Below are 16,880 nucleotides of genomic sequence, written 5' to 3'. Positions count from 1 at the left end.
TCAGTCATAATTGTGATTTATAAAGTCATAAGATACAAAGAGATAATTTTGTGATTCAAAGTTCTAATATAGTGAAACATTTTTCTTTAGGTGGCACAAACGAGCTTCTATAACGGGACGAGTTTTCAAAAACTATTACGATGAGCAGAGCAGCATTATTTACAGAAGGATATGCCCGGTGATCTCGTCAATAAAGGTATGGGAACGAGCTGTTGAAGCTTCGTTAGTGAGAGCTGACAACCTGTGAGCAGCAGTAATGTTTCATACTAAAACACAGCAGCACATGCACTAAGGTAGTGAGTCAGTGGTGAGGTGCGTGGTAGGAGTTAGTCAGGTTCGAAGTGGGGCTGTGTTACTCTGGGGATCAGTTCTGAGCTTTGTTTTAATTAATGGGTGGAGATATACAGAAGGTGGTTGCAGTCCAATGCAATCAGCCTACATGAACTTTAGTTCAGGAGTTTATTTGCCTTCTTTGTTATGGAGTATTTCACAAAAGAAGATTATACAGAAAACATCATCACTTTATCCAAAGAGCGCCGAGCACGCTCTGATCCACACACACAAGGCATGAAAGGTTACTTCAGAGAAAGATGAAGAAATCAACTCAATGATATCAGACATCATCATATTACTCTGAGAATCAAGCATAACTGGTTTTTGAGTCTCTGTTTCTGTGTCATAAAACAAAGGCAAATAAGACAGTCTTGTTATAACTGATGTTACAGTCGGCTTGTTTATTTCAGTCCAGGAAAAGCAGTTTTTATCTGCGATCTTTGGTGCCTGACTTCCTCTTCCCGGACAGCAAGTGTTTGGGTTTGAGGTCAAACACGTGTCTGTCGGACTCTCCCTTCCTGGCCTGGCGGTTCATGTCTCTCTGGGAGTTCTTCATCATCTTCTTTGCCTTCTTCACCATCTGAGAAACACCAGATATGGCACCAACAGTTAGTTTTCTGCGCGTCATTTATTTTTTGGCTATAAAACCTCTGAAATGCCAAATTTAAGTTAACACATCGTCACACACCTTCACATCCCGTAAACCAGACTGGTCTCGTGGAGGACGGGAAGCGCTCTGGCTGCGGGTTTTGGAGGTCGGAGGTGCTGAAGCTTCACGCTTGCGTTTCCTTGTGATGCTGCGGGAGCGCCGGGCCTGCAGAGCGTAGTGGCTCTGAAAACATAATGAACGAAAAGGTTCAAACATGTTCGTCATCTGCCTGCACAATAATCTTCAGAATACAGACAGTAAAGATGAGTAAAAAGCCTCAAGATAAACTCATATTTTATTGCCCCAGCATAATCTCACACTGAAAAATAATCTGAAAAATCCAACTTTCCTTTAATTTATCTAGAGAAGAAACGTCTTAAGATCTTTAAAACCAGATGTGTAAAAAGCCCTAAAATAAATTCATCTTTCAGTGCTGCACTATAATCGTCCACTGAAAGAATAAAATAATAAAAGCTTTAACTTGAAAAGAAAACAATCCCAAATTAGGAAATTTGTTTAATCAGCGGTGCTTTATTATTGGAAACTTAAAGTTTTCTTAGAAATAATTTTTACTGCAGCATTTTTTAATTGATGCTCCCTACTTTAAATTGGTCAGGGTTCTTATCCAGCTGAATGATTAAATTATTATTAGTTCTCTCCCAGGAGTATTAGTTAAAACTTCAGTTGTTGAAACAACACCCACAGCATCACTGATCCTCCACTGTACTTAACATATTCATCCTTTGTTTCATGCCAGACCCACTGAGGAGTTTACTGCAGAAAAGCCCAATCTCAGGATGAAGATCCCACTTCCCATCTGGGATTCAGCCTTAGTCTCATCTGACTCAAGCACACAGTCCTAATTAAAGACGCAGTTGTGTTTTATGTTTGTGATGGTGGGACAGAAAGGGCCTTTTCTCCCGGCACGCCTCCCAAACTTCGTAATTTCATATCAACGGTTATAATGAAGACTTTGTTACGCCAAGATGCCGCTCATAGCTGCAGTTCTCCAACACTGAGCTTTGGAGGACTTTTTATCCTCCTTGTTGTGTTTGCTGGTAGGATAAACTCGACTCCTCATCCCACTCTGCTTCTCACACTCAGCTGTTATAAACCTTTTCTTGCTCTCACTGTGGATTTGGGGCATGTTTAGGTGAGCAGATATTTTCCTGGAGCCATTTCCTTACTTATGAAGACCAACAGTTTCCTAACATGAGTGGAATTTTCTTGTCTTTCCCATTTTGAACAGTTGTATAACATTTATCAGACCACAGAGCACCAGGAAGTTATGGATTAATATTATGGGCAAGGACACTCGGATCAAACGAAATGGTATAACAGAAATGAGAATTATTTTAAAGGCATGGTGAGGGGTGCACCAGGGATTTGTTCAGGAATGCATGCATGCTCAGTATGAGGGATTGCTGCAAAGTCAACACCAGTGACTGTCCACTGTCTCTACATGCTCATCCAGGAGGAGTGAATGCTGCAAGTCACTGACTGGATGTAATCTACTGGGTTTCCTTAGATAGAAAAACTTTTTATCCAATTTGAATAAATAACTGAATCTGACTGAACTGTTCAATGGTTACGATTAATTGGAATGTATGTACCTGACTTTTGTGAAGTGTCTTGAGACGACGTGTTGTGTATTGGCGCTATATAAATAAACTGAATTGAATATTTCTTCATGACATTTGTTCAAATACTAAATAAATATAAAAACATTTGAAGTTGGATTTTTCAACATTTTCCAGGGTGAGATTAAGCTGCTACTATAAAAGATTAGTTTATTTTAGGGATTTTTATTAAAACTAATAACTGGAATATATTACCAGCTAGACAATAAAAAATATCCACATATCAACTATCAATAATAAGCTGTGCAAAACATAATATTTCTATTTTAGCAACAAACGTGTTTTAAAATTTGAATGAAAATAAGCAGATTTTTATTCTTTAGGACTCTTCTACAGTTTAACATTAAATATATAAAGAGAAAAATAACACTGCAGCTTATTGCTGAACTGGCAGAGTTTAATTGTTTCATTTTTTATTTCTGTTTAGTGTTTTAAAAGCATAAAAGATACAACATAATTCAGCTGTTATAAGTACTGTTATTAGGAACTTACATCGTTCTTGTCGTTCATGTCCAGACCGAGGTTACTCATCTGCTTCTCTAGCTTCTTCTTTTCAACCTTGGCAGAAAAATAACAAGAGGAGACATGAAGCGTCACACCGACCTCCCAGCTAACCATAGCCGTTACCATGGAGCCTCTCCTCTCACCTTGGTGGCGGTCCGGGGCATGCGAGGTCCGTGCACGTCCTTTTCCTTGGACTCCAGCACCAGGAGCTGCTTCTTCTGCCGGATCTGCTTGGCGAGGGTGCGGATCTCCTGCATCTCTTCGTCCTCGCTGTCCTCATCCGATTCGTACTCGCCGGCTCGCTCCTTCAGCTCCTCCTCCTTCTCCAGCTCCTCCAGTTTCTGTTATGAAAAACAAAAATGTTAATTAATCTTGGGTTTAAATTTGAGTCAAGTCTAGGCCTAAGATCCGCGTAAAAATAAGCCAGGAAGCAAACAAAACCTCTGCTGTGGTTACTCAGGCCTTTCAGGTGAAATGGGGCTAAAACTGTGCATTCCAGACGAAATTCAAATGATCATCAGAAAGAGGAGATGACATTTTTCTGTAACTGTTTCCAGATTTAAAATGGAGAGACTCACCCTCATGATGTCAGGATCGATGTAATCTGCAATGTTGTGGCCCTCCCACACTTCAGGAATCCTATCGGACTTCTCATCCTCGTTCATCAGATCCCAGTATTCTTTAAAATAATGAAAATCAGTAACAGATGAGAGAAAAGCAGCAACCATCGCTGTGTTCTTCACTAGAAGTGAACAGTTTCTTACTCTGGAGGTCCAGAACATAATCGTCACCGAGCTCCAGCTCCAGGTCTCTCTCCTGAAAGATGAAACGGTTGATGAGTTTGAAATCAAATCTGTTCCTTAATCCCAACAGATGGAAATCTTTCATCTGAAAAAACCAAGCATCTGCCTCCAACTATGCAAAACGGATCCAACAAGAGAAATGTATTCCGTTATATGCAGTTTAATCTGTGATGATAAAAGATTATGTCTGTTAGTTAAAGATGTTCTGATCTAATCTCAGCAAGCGGTTGATCAGTGAAATAACGCCGACCTTAGTGAGGTCATTCCTGAACCAACGCGGCTTTATTCCTTTACTTTTTATAAAAAATTCAGGCACAGCGATCATGTTTCTTCACATAAAACTGCTAGAATGCACCAAAATAACTGAAACAGGAGACAGAGGTTTGTGTTTCTGCAGAAGAGAGTCTACATCCAGAGCTGCATGCAGGGTCATTAATCTGTTCTGCAGTGAAATTATAGAAGAAAAACAGCCTTTATTCCGGTTTCTCTTCACTGTTTGCGGAAATTTTTTTAATTCATGTTATAATTTATAAAATTTATTTTTTTGTTTGAAGAAATGCAAAAACATTTATTTTTACCATATAAAAATAAAAACAAGAACATGTTTATTGGGCTGCAATGGAAAGCAAAGCTGCTGCAACTGATTTTATGAAATGACTCTAGTTTGTAGTTTATATAAGACTAAATGTTTTTCCTGTTAAATGACTTGGACTGAAATTCTTCCCAGGACATAAAAACGTTTGGCCAAACAAGAGAATTTGCTAAGAAAAAGGACAAATATCCAGCCCAACCAGTCTGGTTTCCAGTATTAACGTGCGTCTCAATCCTAAACATGTTTAAACTAAAGGGGAAAATTATGTGCACCTTAAATATGTATGTTTTACAGACACTGAGTAAGAAAATAAGCTGCTTTTCCAATCGTACCAGTTTGCGTTTGGGTGTATCCACCTCCATGGCCTTCTTTCGGTTCAGAGCTCCCTCTGGGATGAAGGGAGGTCTATCCTGGGAATCAGACATCAGAAAGCCGCTTTAACTCCTCAGATCAGACAAACATCCCAGCTGCCGGTTGGCTTTAACGTACCTTCTCGTCTCTCTTGGCAGGCATGGCCAGGTGCAGCCTGTTGAGGACATCGTGGACCTTCTTGCCTTTTATCTTGGTGTTGACACGGTGAGCCAGAAGTTGATCACAGGCCTGGGAAACACAGCCGTGTTACAAACCAAACATATTTCCTCTCCGAGGGTCCGAATGAGCCCGCCTGTTGTCAGATCTCACCTCAGTTTTCACCTGTATGACCCCCTCCTCTGTCAGCGTGCTCGTCTCGATGACGGGGATCCCCTCAGCAGAGAGGCCTGCAAAGATTTTCTGATGGCAGAAAGAGAGATGTAACCATCAGGAGAACCGAGAGGAGCCAGCAGGTCCGAGAGGTGCTCCTTCACTAACCGATGACCAGAAAAGGTAAAAGCAGATCATTTATTGTATGTTGAAGAGGAGAACTCACCTGATCCTCCTCTGACAGCTCGCTGATCTTCTTCACGTCACATTTGTTCGCAACAATAATGAGAGGCTGCAGGGAAACACAAAAGGTTCTGCTTTCAGTCTCAGTTGATCCAAAAGAATCAGTGCGAGACGATATCCAGACTGCTCCTGTCTACTTTCTGTAAACTTTAGGTCTCACTAAAACTGCAGGCTTGGATCAGTCCTGTAAAAATCACGTGGATTAAGTTTGTTCAGAGTTGATCTACCAATCAGAGCTCAGCAACAACCAGGATTTTATTATTCAACCAGGAAAAAAACTAAAAGCGTGTAACAGGATTCAGGTTGAAAAGACTCCTCACAGAATAAGTTCAGTAGAGTTTCTGGACAGAAACAGCATTCAGGTAAAACTGATAATTAAAGTTCATCAGAGAAACTTTGCTGGTTTTACTACGACCAGGAGACGGAGACAAAGTTCACCGAAGGTTCGGATTCAGATACGCTGCCTCAGCTTTTCTAAGACAAGCAGAAATCTGAAGTCAGGCATGTGTGCATTAAGGCCCTGATTTAAGGGTTGTTAGAACCACCTTTCACTGCCGTTCCAGCTGCAGGTCTGTGGGGTATTTCTCTACCAGCCGTGAACGTCTACAGACCGAACATTTTACCGCTCTTCTTTGCAGACAGTTCAAGCTCAGATGGAGAACACCTAAAGATCAATTTTCAATTAGTTTCATTAGTTTCAGGTTTGGACCTTTGACTAGGCCACACTAAGACAGAATATGCTTAGATCTGAACTGTTCTACAGCAGTTCTGGCTCTATGTTGTTCTGCTGGAAGGTGAACCTCAACATGTCCTGCAGCCTCTCACAGGCTGTCGCCCAGGACTGTTTTTACCTCCATCCACCTTCCCATCAACTCGGATCACTTTTCCTGTCTCTGCTGAGGAAGAGCATTCCTGCAGCACGGGCTGCTGTTTGTCCTCCAACAAACCTCTGAGGCCAGAAACGGAACATTTGGATTTATACTGAGATTGAATGAAACAACGTTAGGCTCTGGTTACTACGGCGATTGGCTGGATTTTATTAAGGGGTATTAGAGTAAATGGGGCCGAGTTTAAATATACGCCACACTTTGCAGATTTTCTTCTGTACAAGAAATAAGATAAGTCCTTGTCCTTAAACTTCAGATGCATGGACCCCTTTGTGAGTCTACCTTAAAATAAAATCTCAACAACATGTGGGATAGATGAATAAATAGGTCAGAGTTGAAAGGGTATGAATACTTTTATGAGGGACTGTAACTTATTTACGTCTTTCGCTCTGGTTTCGCTCTGGGCTGCAGTTGGGAGTCTTAAAACCTGAATCCTGTCACCTGCTCTCCTGGAATCATGTCTGAGGAAGGTTTAAGTTGGCATTTTAGAGGAAAACCAGTGAACATGTATTTTCATGGGACTGGTAAAGCATCACAGCAAGAAAACTCTCCACAAATTCACTCCACGGGTTACTTCATGTTTTTCTTTTAAAATCAGAAAGCTGGATCTGAAATGGACATTTAGTCTGCAGCCGAGTCGGAGGACATCGAAATCATTACCCCTCCCATTTAATTGAAGCCACTCTTTAAACACTATTTTATGGATGCAGAAAGATTTTATTTAAATCTATCAATATGTGAAGTTTTGAGGTCTGACCTTGTTGGCGAACAGCGGCCGGATGTTGCTGAAGAGCTCCAGCTGCTCCTGCAGCGTGTGGCCGCACTGCTCCGACGGATCCATGACGTACAGGACCGCCGCCCGCAGGTGAGCCAGAGCCGTGATGGCCTGCATCTCGATGGTGTTCCTCTCCTCCAGAGGGTGGTCCAGGATACCGGGCGTGTCCACCACCTGCACGCACACAAACCACTGAGCTCTTCTGCGCAGCTCTTCTGTTCAGACCATCATTACTGGACAGCAGCAGCAGCATCCTACCTGCCAGCGGAGGTATCTGTAGTCCATGTGACCCACAAACAGAGACTTGGTGGTGAACGCGTACGGCTGCACGTCAACATCTGCTCTGGTGACCTGAGCGGGAACATCATTAAAGGTCAGGTCTACTGTTCAAACAGCCGCTGTCTCAGGAACATCAGAGCCGGCCTCGGCGGTCCTCACCTTGTTGATGAAACTGGACTTGCCCACGTTGGGGTACCCGCACAGCAGCAAGGTCCTGGTGTTCGGGTCGATGCTCGGCAGACGGGACAGGTGCTGACGCACTGTTTGGCAGCAGAACAGGAAGATGAGTTTTTACACGTCATCAGAAACTGCAAAGAAAAACAAGCTAAACCATCCGAGCTGAAGACCCTTCACCTTGTTCCAGATATTCCAGGCTGGATTTCTGCCTCTTCAGGATGGTGCACATTCGACCCAGAGCGGCTCTCTTCAGCTGTTTGCATCGATACATAGAATCTCCGTACTTCATCAGACGCACATAATCTTTGGCAACACTGGAAGAAATAAGAGAAACACCTTCAAAATAATCTTTGGGAATCCCAACAGATTACTTCTGGATCACCTGCTCCGTTTGTGCTGCTTTAAGAACAATTATCCTGAATCGTTTCAGGAAAGCATTCCTTCAAATCGTCCCTTTTCCAGACATTTTTAAACATAGAAAAAAAAAGTTGGTCCATACAGCTGAAAGCAGATGTTTTCACTTCTATTTACTAAATTCCAAACTAATGAGAACGTTTCTTCAAATGTAAAATTTCACACACATTTCCTTAGAATTTGTCAGAACTGCCTTTAAAACTGTTGGTCCTGGCCCATTCCTCCTGACAGAACTGCTGTAACTGGGTCAGGTTTGTAGGCTGCCTTGCTCTAACACACCTTTTCAGCTCTGACCACAGATCTTCTGTAGTACTGACATCAGGGCTTTGTGACCGTCACTCCTTATCATTGACTTTGTTAACCTTCAACCTTTTTCTAACTTGCAGTACGTTTAGGCCCATTTGTGGCTGATGTTTTGAGATGTTGCTTCAATGTCCACTAAAGAAAACCTGCAAGCTGATATTTTCAACTGCGACTTTCTGCCTACATGGTAGAATCCTTAAAAGTCTGGTTTCTACTCCCTGAAAAACCAAATTTAAAACACATTTATCACCGTATCTGTGATTTCAATAGATCTTCATCAACAACCGACTACGACCACATGAGGTGAATACGATTCAGTGTTTGACACACAGAAGTAGGTTCAGTCTCTGCATGAAGCTGCATGTTAATGAGCAGATTTTACATAAAACTCAGCAAAACCTAAAGTGCAAATGGAACCTTTGAAAGACCTTCAGGAAGTCTGGAGAACCACTGATCCAGGCGACTTTAGAAGATCACAGGGAAGTCTGGATCACAGATTTTTGAACCACGTCATATCATCTTGTTAAACTTACTTAACGATCAGGTTCCTGGCGATGTTGATCTGTCCTAAGGCCAACTTGTAGTGGTCTTTGTCATACAGGACGTTCATCAGATCAGCATAAAACGGGTGGATGTCCTGAAGACAGAAAAACCAGAGATGATCACAACCTGCTGGCAGAAATCAGATCAGAATAACGTGACGGCTGTAAAATTTAGGGCCTTACGTCGAGTTTGGGGAAGTCGGTGAGGATCTGCGTGAGCCGGTCGTGATAGTTCTGCTGTGTGAACTTCACCTTACGCATGTAAAAGTGTCGGATGCGGTGGATCTGGTAATGCTTGCGTATCACCGTGGGCGTCTTCCTTTGAGTTTTGGATAAAGTGATGTCGATGAATTCCTGCAGGGACGGAGACGAGGCGTTACTCGTAGGTCTGAGACCATAAACACAACGCTGGCTGTTTGATATTCAGAACATTTCTGAAAAGTTCAGATGATCCAATTGTTTACTGAGTTTTCTACGTAAAATCAGTAGAAAAGAATCTGAATAACAACAAAAATGCCAAATCCATGCTCTAAAACTGGATTAAACATCAGTCTGAAATCTTACTGGTTGGTGTAACAAGCTGCTCACAGATTGAGTATAATCCAGTAAAATTAACACCTGCACCTCCCCCATCAGATTATGATCAATCGACCAAGTCCTCTTAACCTAAAATAATCTAATTTTTTCCCACAGACTTTCAACAGAAATGTCCAGTTAGATACTTTTTTCTCACTTGTTTTTATCATAAATGTTCGGTTAACTGGCGCTGCCCAGTTTAAAGGTCCAGTAACCTCCTGTTTGCTTTCTGATTTTCAACATAAACACAACGCTGTCTGGTGGTTTCTCTAGTTTCCACTAGAAATATCCGGTTAGACGTTATTTCCTCACTTATTTTCTTTACCATAAACGTCCAGTAAATCCGCGATTTGTCTTATTTCCAGCTTAAAGGTCCAGTAACATCCTGTTATTTAATTTTCTCCATAAGTGTCCAGTTAGTGGCTGATTTCCCACAATATTCCCTTTAAAAGAACCGTTTTCTCCATGATAACTCTCCTGTAAACTGATGACTTTGTCTCTGATTTACATTTTGAACGCACAGAAAGCAGCTGAGGTAAAACACGTGTTTTCCTCCTTCAGTGTTTTCTTTCCTGTCTTTCGATCCTTTCTCACGACTTGAGCGGAAATCAGTTCAAACAGTAAAATTAGTCAAACAAAACTTACCTTGGCGGTGGGAACCACCATAATCTTTTTAAAGTTATAAAGTGCCATGTTGTCGGGACACGTTTAGGTCCACTGACGGCACAGAGAAGGGAAAGGAACCGGAAAAGACGTTAAAAGCGAAGAGCTGTGAGGGTTTCTTTTTCTATATCGCCCTCTAGCGTCAGGAGACATAAACAGCAGTGAGAATTTAAAAACATTTGTTTATAAGCAGTTTTAAAATCAAAAATCATTCTGAAACATTTTTTTCATTAAAAGATTTGCCCCAACTTGTTTTATTTCATCATTTATTTTTTAAAGCTGCATTTCTGCCCACGGATGTTTCTGTTCAGTTACAAGATAGCATTTTTTTATACTTTATAGTTTGGCCTTCAGAACCAGAACCAGTGTGAGAAAGTATGCAGTTGTTTTTAACAAGGACATGTCGTTTGAATCCTGCATGGAACACGTTACCGGGACTGAATCAGTAATATTGCTATATTTAGAACTGAGTAATGCACAAAACCCCTCTTTATCTTCAGGATGTTTGAATGAAAATTCTCCATAAAGCTTCCAGTTGATCCAAAATGCAGCAACTTCTCTGGCTTCCTCTTAAATTACGAATATCATTCTTTTAGAAATTAGGGTTAAGAGTCTTTAAAAGCAAAATGCAAAACTGTAGCTAATTGGAGAGTTAATGCAGTCTGCTGGGTTCCTTAGACTGAAAAATAAGTAATTTCCCTAAATCTGATTCTTCAGAACTGTTTTTTAATTGGACCAAACCCTGCACTATTAGGCCGAATATGATTTCTGCCATCACAGCAAAACAACTCGAATAAATCTTTTTGAATTGGATGTTAATTTTTGTCACATTGAGATGTTTCAGATCATCAAACATAATTTGGATATCAAGCAAAGATGGCCTGAAAAAACAACAACAGCTCTCTAAACTAACCTGGCCCTGTGTCAAAGAGTAATTGATCCACTAGTAAATGATAACTAAACCATGACAGGCAAAATTGTTTGGTTCAGTTTCATTTGCCACACCAATCACTTTAATAAAACCTGTCTGACAACAGGAAGTAGGCCAAAAGATCTCAAAAAGCAACACATCATGCCCTCTTTAAAGAAATTCAAAAACACATGAGAAAAAAATTCAAAAACATAATCAGTGTGGACAGGCTTATAAAAGCCATATCTAAAGCTTTGGGAGTACACTGAACATTTCCGAGGAGTGACTGGTCTTTTAAAATTACTCCAGGAGCATATTAACAAAATAACCCAGAACATGTAAAGCACTGCATGCATCACTTGCCTCACGATTCAATAATAAAAAAACAGACTGGGGGAAAATGGTATCAAGGGGAAAGTCCCAGAACTGAAACCGCAGCTGATCAAACAGAACACAGAGGCCCGTCTTGTATTTAAAAATGATCCAATTATCCAAAGCACACCAGCAAGTCCACATCTGAAGGACTCAAGAACTAAATGAAGTTTTTGGAACGGCGTAGTTGAAGTCTGGACTTAAGTCCGATTAAGATGTTCCCCCCACATCGATGCAAAGTTATCGATTTATAACAGTTGCATCGGGCAAGGATGGCACAACCAGTTATTGGGAGGTAATTACTTTTTACACAGGGCTAGGTTGGTTTTGATGTGTCTTGTCCCTTAAATGAATGAGATGATCACTTGAAAACTACATTTTGTATTTTCTCAGGTTGTTATTATTAGGTAATAAATGTTGCCTCTGAAATTTTTAAGTGTGACTAACAACAACAATTACATCATGCGTTATTGAAACTAAATAATAATAACTTCAGAACGATTCTACAAATTTTTTATCAGTCAGTCATTTTATACAGCTTCTTCCATAGTGGGTCGCGGGGAACCTTTTTATACAAATCAACCTAGTTAATCTAAAACCTAATTTTTGAATTATATGTTTTTAAATTATACACTTGTAACCTTTTGACATAACAAATAATAAAACAAATAAATAAATATATTTTTTTAAATATTGGTTTATAAACAAACCCCAATCTGTTTTAAAGCCTTGAGAAATCCCAACCTTTAACTTGTTTTTTATTTGTTCCATTTAAATTTATATATTTTCTAATTACCAACTCTAAATGCGACTTTTATCACAGATTATATGAACATAACTGTGACGACTGCGTCACACTGAGTAAAAAACAGGGCAGGAAGGAAAAAAACACACAAACAAATTTGTTGTGACCCGCGCTAATCAGGGACCAGCCAATCAGAGAGCATCGAGTTTTCACAGCCACACCCACTCTGCTTGATCACGAGTACAGTTCGCGTGCGCCCACTGGCAGTCTGGACCAATCAGGACGGCCCGCTGTGAGAACGAGGACCAAGAGGTGGAGGGTCGAGTGGAGCCCGTTACAGCATCAGAGAGGGGGAAAACACAAAGAGGTCCCACTCTGAGGCCAGGATAGAAGCGTTTGTTTACTTCCTTCTTTTTTCTGCTCATTCTGTTGGCTCTGCCAGTGACGTCACGCCCAAATCAGAAGTCAGAAAACCGGCGGCCTTGTTGGACAAGTAATGCATTTGATTGAAGCTGCTAATTATGTTACACTTGAGTTGAACACATTATGTTTTCCAGTTAGAAAATGTGGTCGCTTTAAACCTGAGTTTTTCCCTTAGGAAATGGAATGTTTTGTCCCAACCAAATTTCAACTTCTACCTTCCTGGGTAACGTCTGGTATCTGCTTTGATAATTTTTTTAATCTGCTCGTAATCTAAAGTAAGGAAATCTGGTCATATGGCTCCTATAAGGAATTTCTACCAGAGAGGCGTCACTTTGAGTTATTTTAGTTGCATATTGGGTCATAATCTGTCATATTCCCAAATATTGAACTGGTCTATACTGGCATTAGAACCACAATAAATAGGATTAGAGTGTGATAGAAGGTTTTCTGATAATAATATACAACTATAACTATAACAACAAAACGACTATAACAACAAAAGGAAACCATGGATTCCTATGGAGAAAGACAATCTACACAGAAAGACCCCTTGATAAAAACACAGGACCTTCTTGCTGCAAGTAAATTCCAAGATGGAAACAATAAGGTTCTAAGTACAAAGAAATGCTGCAAGTCAGAAAACTAGTGAGAATTGCTAATTGTCAATCTAAGTAAGCAGGTTAAATTCTGTTAGCAGTGCAATCTGATAATACTGTATTTACCAGAAATTTCAGCATTCAAATACTAAAAGTAGATTGGCTGGTTCAAAACTAACAAGTTATCATAACTACGCAGACGACACACAGCTATATGTTACGATGTCACCAGGTGACCATGAACCCATTCAAGCGCTGGGTAAAATCTTAGAAGAAATCAATGCATGGATGGGCCAAAATTTTCTTCAGCTGAATCAAAACAAAACTGAAGTAATAATCTTTGGACCAAAGGAAGAGCGTTTAAAAGTTAGCACCCAGCTTCAGTTAATACAGCTAGAAACCACCAGTCAGGCTGGAAACCTGGGTGTAGTGATGGAGTCAGACCTGAACCTTCAGAGGAACATAAAGACAGTAACAAGGTCGGCCTTCTATCACCTAAAGAACATCTCCAGGATTAAAGGACTAATGTCTCAGCCGGACCTTGAAAAACTACTTCATGCGTTCATCTTTAGTAGAATTGATTACTGCAACGATGTCTTCACAGGTCTGCCTAAAAAGTGGATCAGACAGCTGCAGTTGATCCAGAACGCTGCTGCCCGCGTCCTCACTAGAACTAAGAAAGTGGAGCACATCGGCCCGGTTCTAAAGTCCTTACACTGGCTCCCTGTAGCTCAGAAAATAGACTTTAAAATACTTCTGTTAGTCTATAAATCACTGAATGGCTTAGCACCAAAATACATTGCTGACTTGTTGTCAGTGTATTTAATGTGGATTAGTTCCGGTTCCCAGGAGCCACCATTTCTCAGGACCTGAGATGGTCCTCACACTTAGACACTATTTGGAAGTAGGCTCAGCAGAAACCGAACCTCCTGGAGCAACTCAAGAAGTGCAACCTTCCATCACTGTGTGGTGTGGCTCAGTCACAAAACAGGACAGGACCAGACTGCCACAGTCAGGTCTGCAGAGAGGATTATCAGCGCTGACCTTCCCTCCATCCAGGACCTTTTATAGAGTCAGGAAAAGGGCAGCTAACATCTCTGCAGAACCCACACATCCTGCTAACTGGTTAGACTTTTACCTCCAGTTTGGCACTACTAAACACTATTTGCAAAAACCAGTTACACAGAGACGGTTTCACTGTCACTCTGATGAACACAATAAACTCTTCACAGCCTGAGTAGCAAGCTGTTCTGCTGTGAAACAAAATTAGCATATTTGCACTACCACAAATAGCCTTAAAAAATAAATATTGGTGCATACACATATACATAACATTCTTTTTACAATTAATTTTATTTCTTTTAATCTTTATATATTTATACTTAATGTCTATATGCTGTGAGCATGTGACGCCAAGGTCCAAAGTGCATTCCATTTGCATTCAGCCATTTTGGATAATGGATTCTGTTCAGATGTGAGAATTTCCTTGTTTAAAGTCGAACATTCTTAAAGTTATAAGTTTGACTGGAAACGTTGGAGGTCCCTGACCAGCCCAGAGTTCAAGCGTAATTAACAACAGTTCACATAAAACAAAGTAAATGTTGTAGGAATCAGTTTTTTTTATTTTCATCTCTCCTGGCTTGCATCTCATTAAATCACTCTCTTACACACATTGCTGTACAACCTGTACTTGTTTGCATGTATCTTTAGTTTCAGATGGGACTAAATAGAAGAAAGAAGAAAACCAGTTTTCTGTGTTTTGTGTAAATCACTCTACGTTTCTGACTTTCAACTAGAATGGACTTAACCCGGGTGTAATGTAATGTCCTGATCCAAGTTCACACCTCGGAAGCACGTAGCATTGTGGAACACCAACTTTCCATGTTTAAATTACAAAATCATGTAGTTTTACTGTGAATCTTCCCAATTTCTGGCTTGAAAATTTTTTATTTAATTACAAATAGAATGCACCACAATTTTAAGTACTTTTCTGACTCCTAACCGAAACAGTATTAGTTTGGGTGTGATATTCTTTCCATATCTAAGTGTGATTTCCATGGTACTTTGAACACATCATATTCCCTCAAAGGGATTTCTATAAATGAAACTAGTTTCTGTTCTTTGTGACATTTTCACACATTCCATGCATTTATTCCTGCATGCTATTCCTGGTCTATTAATGGTAAGGGACAGTTTTATCCCCATAAATGTTCTATTCTGACTCCAAACGGGTTGGAGTGATTCCTCTGCTGACAATAGACGATCTTGGTGCTGCACACGAAAGGGAAAGGAAACGCCGACTTCTCCATTCCAAAATCCCCTCTGCCTCATCTTTTAGCTCCAACGTCTTGTTTGGTCGATCTTAAGCTTTGAGACGCTCTTTCCTTGGCTCCAGGGCTTCTTTCGGTCGCTTTTCGACTGCCCCTTTGCGCAGAGACGGTTGTTGGCCTTGAGTAATCCACCTCCGCTTGAGATTTGAGGCGCCAGATTTATCGAGCCCGAGTGGACAAAGTTGGTAGTTAGCCACCTAGCTAACTGTTAGCTTGTAGCCCTTTTTGGTTCCAGCTTCGGGGGCGTCGTTTTGCGCTACATTTGGCTCCCGACAGCTAGCAGCTACATCTGAATGCTGCTTTTGGTGAGGTTTAGAGCTGTTGTCGGTAGCTAAGGCGCTCCATATTGGCTGCTCGCTGTTAAGTCAGCGTAAAAAGCCCGGAAGGAAGCCAAAGTGAAGGCCCGAGTTCAGCAACACCAAGAGCCGCCTCCATCTGTGTGTTTGTACCGCCGCGCAGTGAGAGTTGACAGGTGAGTGGCTAACAGCTTTTATCGTTTTGTGGAGAGGGGAATGGATTGACATGCATGTTTTTTGCTATTGTAACTTTCTGTTAATGGTATCTGTGACAGTTGAGGGCTTGGGGAATCCGCGGAATCACGCCATCTTTCCATGTAGTTAGCCACGGTTGCTACTTTCCTAGCTCAGCTAACTTTACAGCAGTCTTTTTAAACAGCTCGAATACGTTTCCTTTTAAACGCGAGTCGGTCATAATCAGGCCGAACCGAGCTCCGATGGTGTTTTAATAGTTCCCCCTGACCACAGGCCGGTCATAGCCGTGGCCTTTAGCCCGGGAGCTGCAGTGTTTGTCGGCTGAATGAGTCTGCATTGCGTCTGTGGTGGAAGTTGTTGTGTTGACTTGGAAAGTTGATCCAAACAAACATGGCTGCTGTGTTGGAAAACCTCATTCTTTATAGCTGCATTCACGTTGTTTCTACCTTAATAGTGTCATCAATTTTAAAGTGTTATATTAAGTATAGAAACATTTTTTTGTTTTCTAGACTTTTTTTCTTCCATTTTGTAAAAAACAGTAATCAAATATTGCTTAATATGAGCGGTAGTTGTTTTAGTGATCTAGTTTTAAATAATATCCTTTATCTCTGATTTGCGACATTTAACCAATCAGTATTTTTATTTCTAGCATTTAGGTTTTTTTTACTGACTGAACACATTACAATACAAAAACATAAAAAAGGGCAAATTAACCACCTTTTTTGGATTTTAGACAAATGAAATTCAGGTTGAAGTGGACCAGAGGTTTTTAAACTGGTTGTGACCATAACATCAAACATGGCTGTAAAACATATTTGAAATTTTTACAAGCGGTATTAAGGCATCAATCTGGGATGGTAATATGGACCTAAAATCTTTTCATATTGTTTAATGGTTTTACATTTTGTGGATCCTTGAAAATGTTCTGATGTTTGTTGATGTTCCTATGGTA

At 40.6% G+C, this 16,880-nt stretch overlaps 2 protein-coding genes across 3 annotated transcripts in view; one reads left to right on the top strand and one right to left on the bottom strand.

The window, feature by feature from the left end:
• Positions 1 to 445: 445 nt before the first annotated feature.
• gtpbp4 (GTP binding protein 4) lies at positions 446 to 10,167 on the bottom strand. The gene is made up of 17 exons (XM_047367199.1): positions 10,044 to 10,167; positions 9,006 to 9,176; positions 8,814 to 8,917; positions 7,741 to 7,877; positions 7,546 to 7,646; positions 7,366 to 7,458; positions 7,090 to 7,281; positions 5,429 to 5,494; positions 5,203 to 5,292; positions 5,011 to 5,121; positions 4,854 to 4,931; positions 3,891 to 3,942; positions 3,705 to 3,805; positions 3,270 to 3,467; positions 3,115 to 3,180; positions 1,022 to 1,165; positions 446 to 913 (listed from the first exon to the last, which is right to left on the bottom strand). The coding sequence occupies exons 1-17, from the start codon at positions 10,089 to 10,091 to the stop codon at positions 761 to 763; spliced, it is 1,905 nt and encodes a 634-aa protein (XP_047223155.1). The 5' UTR covers positions 10,092 to 10,167; the 3' UTR covers positions 446 to 760.
• A 4,663-nt stretch (positions 10,168 to 14,830) lies between these two features.
• larp4b (La ribonucleoprotein 4B) overlaps positions 14,831 to 16,880 on the top strand; it is a 43,756-nt gene continuing 41,706 nt past the window's right edge. The window contains exon 1 of one of the 2 annotated variants that reach the window (XM_047368262.1): positions 14,831 to 15,909. The gene's annotated coding sequence lies outside the window, so the exon portion shown is untranslated. The remainder of the gene's footprint in view (positions 15,910 to 16,880) is intronic. The other variant, XM_047368263.1, reaches the window with a different exon arrangement.

This window comes from Girardinichthys multiradiatus, chromosome 6 (assembly GCF_021462225.1).
Source record: "Girardinichthys multiradiatus isolate DD_20200921_A chromosome 6, DD_fGirMul_XY1, whole genome shotgun sequence".
NCBI lineage: Eukaryota > Metazoa > Chordata > Actinopteri > Cyprinodontiformes > Goodeidae > Girardinichthys > Girardinichthys multiradiatus.
Note: the sequence above shows the minus strand (reverse complement) of the source record. Positions and strands in the feature narration are given on the sequence as shown.